Source organism: Amblyraja radiata, chromosome 3, assembly GCF_010909765.2.
Source record: "Amblyraja radiata isolate CabotCenter1 chromosome 3, sAmbRad1.1.pri, whole genome shotgun sequence".
NCBI classification, from domain to species: domain Eukaryota; kingdom Metazoa; phylum Chordata; class Chondrichthyes; order Rajiformes; family Rajidae; genus Amblyraja; species Amblyraja radiata.
Genome location: NC_045958.1, coordinates 73079124 through 73087803, shown reverse-complemented (window position 1 = coordinate 73087803; position 8680 = coordinate 73079124). Strand labels below are relative to the sequence as shown.

The 8680-nt window shown below is 45.5% G+C and overlaps 1 protein-coding gene across 2 annotated transcripts; it reads right to left on the bottom strand.

Annotated features, from left to right (window-relative positions):
• Positions 1-2676: 2676 nt before the first annotated feature.
• On the bottom strand, positions 2677-7728 carry klf4 (Kruppel like factor 4). Of its 2 annotated transcripts, XM_033018048.1 has the most exons (5): positions 7350-7728; positions 7109-7232; positions 5847-6600; positions 5589-5750; positions 2677-3776 (listed from the first exon to the last, which is right to left on the bottom strand). In XM_033018048.1, the coding sequence occupies exons 1-5, from the start codon at positions 7352-7354 to the stop codon at positions 3601-3603; spliced, it is 1221 nt and encodes a 406-aa protein (XP_032873939.1). In that variant the 5' UTR covers positions 7355-7728; the 3' UTR covers positions 2677-3600. The 2 variants fall into 2 exon arrangements, with proteins under 2 accessions (XP_032873939.1, XP_032873940.1); XM_033018049.1 differs by lacking the exon at positions 7109-7232.
• Between the last annotated feature and the right edge of the window lie 952 nt (positions 7729-8680).

The following is an 8680-nucleotide window of genomic DNA, read 5'->3' as shown; positions in this document are numbered from 1 at the left end:
GCTTCCTGTTCCGACCTTGCTTTTCTTTGGCGCCAGTCTAAAACCGTTTGGCGCCAAATCTTTTGGCTTGGTGCCGTTCCACTTTGTTTCCAAACACAACCTTTTTATTTCTGACAGTCCTTCTTCTTTCCTTTTCTGTTCTTTTATCCTCTTCGTGCTGTTGTTGTGTGTTTTGGTGTAACAATTCACCTAAAACTTATACAAAGACTATTCAGCTTGAGGAATTTGACAAAAGGAAAACTCAGTCTAAAATGAGCAACAATCCAAAGGACGACATCTTGCCACGTAGACACAATATAGAGATAGCCTGACAAAACTCGCCGACTTGTACAGCTGATGTTTTAAATGCAGTCCCCGGCATAGAGGGATCTGCAGGCCTCTGCAGGCCTCTCTTGTCCAGCTCGCAAACAACTGCGACACAACTCAGTTTCTACAGCTTAAACTGTTAAACAATCCTACGTGTTGCAAAACAGTCCTGTGGGTGAGTTCACAAACTCTATCCCATCCTCGTCGCCAATTGTAGTGTATTTTGGGCACTTGAAACTGACTCAAAAGAACTCTCAGATACAGGAGTAAATTAACAAGCTTCTTTATTCCAGGACGCCACCAAGAGTCTCCTCTAGCGCATGCGTCCTCTCGCACAAGACATAACATATGCTAATTACATTATATACATTACAAAATGCTAACCCTCTTCAGTGTGCACTGAAGATGAAAAGGCCACTGCTAAACCTGTGCTCATTGCTGAAGCAGTAAGTATAAACGTTACCTGAACCAGTGATGCAAACCAATATGCGATTTGGAAGTGTAACAAGTCAATAGAAAATGTTGCAGATGTTCACAGAGACAGAGAGACAGAGAGACGACATTCCCAGCTCAATGATGAAGGTTGTTACTCTTTCCACGGACGGCATCAGGCTGCTGGAATACTGGCAATCAGATCAGACAATAACCTCAAAACTTAAAATTTAAAAAAATAATATTGGGAATATTGCTTTTCACTTGGCAAATACTGTCATTTTTTAAATTCCCATCCCTGCCAGCGTGCCTGACCAATGGGAGTCAAAAAATGACCATTTTTATAAATAGAATGATTCCACTCACAAGCTCTAGAGTAACTTAACCACAAGACATAAAACACAATGTGAGATTTTCCATGTTCTCAGGGGTATTTTTCAGATGCATGTTGAACATTTCCTTGGTGCTACTCTGTAGAACAGAAGGAAAGTTCTCTCCAATGTCCAGGTCATTATTTGTTCCTCAACACACAATTATCTTATCATTTTCTCAATGGTATTTGCAACATTGGCAGCCACATTTCAACCATTCTAAAATTATCTACACCTCAGAAAGCACTTTATTATTTGCAAATCAATTTGCTTCATCCTTCATTACTGGCAGATGCTGTACAGATCTCCCTTATCAATGATCTGATAAGAGACCGGCAAAATGAAATGATTTCATAAACCAGTTAGCAAATGATGCCCCGTTGATTAAAAAAGGCATCAGTCACAAGGCAATCTACTAACTTGTACATTACACTAGCATATAGTAATTAAAAACCATAAAGTAGAGAAAGACGGATTTATGCACTGTCTTTCACATCCTCTTCATAACATTTCAAACCATTTTACAGCCAATACTTGTGTGGTCACTTTTATAATTCTGAATGTGCAGCCAGTTAAAACACAAGCTTCTGCCATCAACAATGGGATTGTGAGCAGTTCATATTTTGCAATTTTGATTGAGATATAAATATTGCCCAATTCACTGGAGAAAACACCCAGCCTCTTCTTAAAGAGCAATTCTATGGGATCTCTAACACCCAAAATATAAAGTATAATCCTGCAGATAATGGAACTCAGAAATTGGAAAGATGCTTCAAATGTTCAGCAAGGAGAGAATATTGGTGGAGAGGGGAAAAGAATCAACACTTCGTCAAAGAATTTTGAGGAAGTTATTTGACCCGAGACATTTTGCTTTTAAAATCTCTTACACACATCTCAGACACGATAAGGGGTTCCCCTTTAACATCTTACAGGAAAGATAACCCCAGCATACCACTGCACTGGAACTTCAGCCTAGAATATATTGTCCGCAAACCGAGCAAAACTGCATATATTTTAAACGTCCCTCCATTCTTCGAGATAATTTGACATGATAGCGCAGACAAATGAATCACATTGGGGCCAAAAATCATGTTACCCAATATAAGAGTAGGGGAATCAAGAATCAGCGAAAGTAGATTTAAGGTGAGAGGGGACAAATTTAATAGGAATCGGAGGGGCAATTTTTTAAATACAGAGGGTGGTGGGTACATGGAATGAGCTGCCGGGAGGATGTAGTTGAGGCAAAAACGATTTAAAAAGATGTAAAAGACATTTGATCAGGTACATGGATAGGACAGGTTTGGAGGGATAGGTACCAAATGCAGGCAGGTGAGAGTAGTGCAGATGGGGCACCATGGTCGGCATGGGCAAACTGAGCCGAAGAGCCAGTTTTCCATGCAGTATGATGCTATTATTAAGATCACAAAAGCACCGCCGTGAAGACACAAATGCTTCTGTTTCATGTTTAACAATAACCAAGGCAACTCTCGCAAAAGGGCAGCTCACATGTTACAGTCCCCATTGTATTAAAACTGAATTCAAAAAATACGCCACTTAATTATAGCCCTTAAGTAAAAGATTGTTTCTTTAATGTGAGAAGTTTGTGTTTTGCATAGCTTACGGAAATTAGATTCTTAAAAGGAAAAAATGGAGCTTCAGTCATGAATAGAGATACAGAAATTTTAAGTTTATTACATTTTCCTTTTCCAAAAAAACACTATATATCCAAGATGAAAATGTTTACTCCTTATTTACAAATGTACAGAATTATCAATAAAATGTACATTAGATAAAATATGTCGAGTAAAATATAGAAATGCAATCTGTTCTGCTTTAAAGTAAAGAATATTATAAAATTAATAATCATTATTGCACGGAGACCACAGAGTGATATTTCGCGATATTAAGGAGAGACGGGTTACCTGACCTTTCTTTGGCAATGCCGTAAACCCGAACTTGCATCGTTTCGCATCCAGTGGCAGGATTTGTTGCATAGTTTCCATGTTAGAAAATTTGGCCGACAGTCTCTGAGCACCGTCACGTCAAGTTTTATATATATATATATATATGTATGTAAATAAAGAGAGAGAGAGCAGGTGATCTGTACCTGAATTCCCTTTTCGGAAAGGGAATCGAGTCGTTTGGGCAGTAACGGTGAATCCGCCGCTCCTCCAGAGTTTGGGGCTGTTGTAAGGCACCTAGAATAGCAAAGACCCTGATTTTTACCCTGTTTTCTAATTTCGGATGATTTTTTTTTGTGGACGAGAGACCACATGCGACTCGTTAGAACGAATCGAAGCTTTGCATCGGCAGCCTCAGCCGATAGGTTCCACTTCAGGCTAATGTTATTCACCTGGACACACACACGGGGAGGGGTGGGGATGTAAGTCAATGGCCTTTGCATGCGCCCGCGGTGCAGTATGCAAGGCAGTAAGTGTTTATATTTACAGGCCAAAGCCTTAGAGCAGTTCCACGCCGTGTTTCTGTTTAGCTACAGGTGTCTTTTCATGTGCAGAGCCAAGTGGTCGGACCTGGAAAATGCTCGATCGCATTTGTGGCACTGGAAAGGGCGATGCCCCGTGTGCTTTCGGTAGTGTCGCGTCAGTTCATCCGAGCGAGCAAACTTCCAGCCACAGCCTTCCCAGTCACAGTGATAGGGCTTCTCACCTGCAACATAAGAGGCGCCATCAAGGTCAGGGCTGACTGGTGGTACAGACAAAGAAAAATACAATAATAAGGACTGCAAAGATGAGGGCAAACACGGAGAGGGGCACAGACACACAGACTTGGAGAGATGCAGGAAAAATCCAGATGGACGCTTGTAGACACTTGTATATACAGACACTCAAAGCCACATACGCAGACTTAGAGAGAGAGGAACGTATAGACAGCCAGTCAATGACACTCACACAGGTGCAGACTCAGAGACACACGCAGAAAAAGCAGAGAGAAACACGGATATATACAGACACTCAACACACACACACGCATAGGGCGGGAGAAAGTCTGATGCACACACATGAACACACCAAGAACACAGAAACTCGAATGAAATGCTCATTCAGACAGAGCGACAGAGATAGATAGGCAGACAGACCACAAACGAGACAGTGACATTGACACTGTCTCATTCGCAATTTTGATGAAGGGGTCTTTAATATTAAATTCTACACGTTTCTTTTTTTCACATGCTGCCTAATCTGCTGAGTTATTCCAACACTTTCTACGTTTATATCAAATTTCCAGCGTCTTTTTTTGAGGTAAATAAAACAAACTGCTGGAAGAACTCAGCGGTCAGGCGGCCTCTGTGGTGGGAAATGAATAAACGACGTTACGATGGGGACCCTTCTTCAGACTTCTATCCCGAATCGTCGTCTGCTCATTTCCATCCACAGAAGCTGCCGGATTTGCTAAACTCCTCCAGCACTTTGTTTTTTCAATAATCCAGCACCTGCAGTCGCTTGTGCCTCCAACCTGCTTGATTCTCTTTGATTTTCAGAGACATTCAGGCGCACATCGTTTTGTTAAACCATCGATCACATCGTTGGGCTCCTGACCTGCGGCTTTAAACTGCGCATAATTTGCATCGTTCAAAACCGACCGAGCCCCTGTGGCGCCTCCTCGTATAATCGTACGCAAAAATAATTAAAGGCTCAACGGGCAATGCTGACATTGACATTTCCTGACGGTGCTGGAACATCTCACAGCTTAACGGAAATGGGAGGGAACAACACGGGAAAGAATGTGTGCCAAATTTATCTTTTAAAAAATCTACGTTTGGTGAGTTAAAGAATTCCTCTCCTAAAGTTGAAATAGAAAAAAAAAGATTAGCCGTCGACTAGAATGGGAAGAGCTGGGAACTCTTGGCAGAGACGGTCTCTTGCTAACGACAGCAACAGAGATTCCCGCACGTGTGGACAGGCACAAAGTGCTGGAGTAACTCAGCGGGTCGGACAGCCCCGTGTGTCTCCCAGCCCACCACGTATGACTCAATTTGGAAACTTACAGCTGATCTCAATGCACAAAGATAAACACAAAAAGCTGGAGTAAGTCAGCGGGTCAGGCAGCATTTCTCGAGAAAAGGAATGGGTAATGTTTCGGGGTGAGACCCTTCTTCAGACTCCTACCTGAATGTTGGATGAGTGGATTGATAATGGAAAAAACATTCTGATGCACAGATCTTGAAACCCAATTACTTATTTTACAGTTCCTTGTCTTTACTTATTTTACAACATATATGGGGGACATGGGTAGGACGGGACCCTTCTATGGAATCAGGAGTAGCCTTGCCATATCCTTCAGAGGTGCTGCCTGACCGGTGAGTTACTCCAACGCGTTGTTTTTTGTTCGTGAACAGGCACGTGGACTTCCCAGTGTCTCTACTTATGTTTACCATCTGACTTTGCAGCAAAGCCGTCAGGGAGTGAGTGTACATGTAAAAACAAAATAAAATGGAGGAGGCCATGTAAAAGGAAGTACCTGTGTGGGTCCGAAGGTGTGCTTTCAGATGTGAGCTTTTGGTGTAAGTCTTTCCGCAGCCGGCATAGTCACATGTGTGTGTAGCCACCCTCTTCCTCGGCCAGGAGCGCCGACCTCGCTTGGGCTTCTCTTCTCGGGGCGGGTACCCCGAAGGTAACAACTCTATAAAGGTGAAGAGGGGGGTGCAAGTCAGCATCGCTCCTTCAACCGGGTGCTGAAAGCTTAACGGATTCTTCAGAGACTTAGATATAGACTGACCTTGGTACTGGAGGGCAGCCTGCTCCTGGAAGTGGGGGAAGCTGCCTGCTGGGGGGTAGTTCTGCTGGAGAGGGATGGCTGCAGATCTCTGGGGAGCCAGGAGCTGAGATGAGTTGCACGGCCTGTTAATCATGTCCTCTGAAGCCATGGGCGAAGTCACTCTGCTGGTATACCCGTCCTGATCCTGCCTCGGTCGGCAAGCTTGCCTGTGACTCGGGCCCGGCACTTGGGCTGCACCCATTCGCCCGTCTAGCCCTCCGCCCATTGAACATGTGGCGCTGACACTGAGCGGCTCCTGCTTGACTTTCTGACACACCTGCTGAAGGTGGCTCAGGTGCGCGTCGATGGGCGCAGTGGCCTTGGCAATGTGCACCGCCTGGTTGTAATCCCCCGCCTCAGCCGCTGTCCTCAGCACGAACTTGCCATGCAGGCTACGGGGAAGGCAGTAACTAGGGTCGAGGTCTGGCCTCAGGAGTTCAGCCACAAGGCTACCGCCGTTCGGCGGGACCTCGCTGATGTCTGTAATGCTGTAAGACTCTCTCTGGTACAAGTCCGCCGCGTTCCCCTCTGCGCTGGACAACGGGCAGTTGAAGTTACTGGCAGTGTTTCCCATCGAATCCGAATTCATCGTGTTCGACAAAATAAAATCTAAATCTAACAGCTCGCTCAATTCCTCGTCTTCCCTTCTATATCCCACACTCTGGTTGTCGTTCTCCATAGACCGTCTCAGGTTGTTCATCTCTGCCCTCCATCTCTGCAACAAAATAGTTTTGGTTTCAAAGCATGGTTCGGTGTTTAAGCATAATTCATCATATACAATAAGTCAGCCATTAACAGCAAACTTGCATATTAGTCATGTGAATTACACAAACATAATAAGGAGATATGGAAAGTACTTGATAGACCAGTAGAATATAAAACACTTAAGCTATATCAGTTTATAACATGAATATGCAATGCATCAACTTTTTTTAAACTTCCATTCGTCGCTAAAGTACATACATGCATTAAGGATTATCTTGAAGTAAATTATATGAACTTAATCCCAGCAAATGCGTTTAGTAGGACCTGGAAGTCAATTACTCGCTGTCAATGTGCAGGAAGGAATTGTAGATGCTGGTTTAAACCGAATATAGACACCAAAAGCTGGAATAACTCAGTCTACCCGCTGCCAATGTCCGAATTAAGAAAATTTGACAAGGAGCAAGGTTTATAATTTGAACAAGAGAATGAAACACCACATAATCATTAACTGCGCTTACATTGTACGCCATGTGTTGTCCCGTGGATGTGTCCATACCCTTCCCATTCGAGCTGGTGGCGAACGTGTTTATGGGTGGGAGGACGGTCCCGGACAGAGCCATGTCAAACTCAGTCTGCGGCCGCCTGCAGTTAACATCAAGCACATGAAGTTGGTCAGCTATACACGGCTTCCCTCCACTGCATCCCGGAATCACAAGTGTCCCTCCCTAAACCCCACCGACAACTTAAAATAATACCCACCTCATTAATGCCGAGCTGAGCAATTGCAAAACTGCGAACAGGGAACACCTACGTTGGGGACAGCCGGGGCATGGAGTGCGATGTCTTCCCTACTAGAGCAAGAAGCTTTTAGTTTGAGCCCGATGGCAGAGGCAGAGAGTAGAGAGGAGGAGCTGGGAAGCGCCTGGGCTTTCTATTGCAAGAGAGGCATGGTCGTGCATTCGTTCCACGGGAAGGGCAGCATTGCAGGGGTGCAGAGTTTTCTTCTTTTAATGGTTTTCCTCTGGATTGGCTGCCAGTGGTGCATTTGCCTGGCGCCTTTGCTGGTGGTGCGGAGGGGAGCGCGCGGCGGGTTCGCCGTCCCTGGAGCGCGAGACTGTCAAGTCCAACGCGCGCCGCGCTCCCTTATTAAATCTCCACGGACCCGCCCCCTTTGTGCCGGCCCCCGCGCCGCGCCCGCCGCCCTTGGCCACGCCCCCACCCCCCCCTCCCTCCGCCACCGTCGCCGCCGCACTAGCGGCGCGTTACCATGGAGACGCGGCGGCAACAACAACAACCCGATGGCAGCAGCGGCCAATCAACGGGCGAGGGGCGGCGCCCGCTGACGTCAATAATGGGCGTCTGGAAGAGCCCCACCCGATTGGCTCTTGCGTCACGGTGACGCGGAAGTGCCCGGAAGGGAAGCTTGTAACTATTTGGGAGCAAAAACAGTGGCAACGGCAGTGCTGCCTCTTGCACGGCTTTATTTACCCCGCCGTGTGTCCAGCAGCAACAAACTTGTTTGGGATAAATAAAGCCGATGTAAGCCGTTTTTACACCAGCTTCTGCAATTCAACCCCCATACCCCTCTGCAAAAACGGGCACTTTAATTGCGAAATACAATTGATGTTTACATGCATTTACACGGGAACACATTGGCAAAGGGACAAGGAGCCGCCACAGTCTTTCCCCGGCTCAGCTCTCTCCCGTGCTGCAGCTGGAAAGTCCGGCGTGTTATGTGAGAGGGAGAGAGAGTTTACTTGAATCATTTTCTTTCTGCATTTACTCACAGCAAATTGACAAGAATTGACCGAGTATGGCCATGAAAAAATCCCTGACTTGTCAGGATCAGGGTTAACGTGTCGTCCGAACTTTTCCGAAACACTGAAGAAGGGTTTCGGCCCGAAACGTCGCCTATTTCCTTCGCTCCATAGATGCTGCTGCACCCGCTGAGTTTCCCCAGCAATTCTGTGTACCTTTTCCGAAACACTGTCGGATTTCCCCACCCTTTGCATCCCCTCGAAACAGATATCAAACAACCGAGCAGTAAAATATGCAAATATTAACGTTTCTATCAACGTGTTATTACTTGT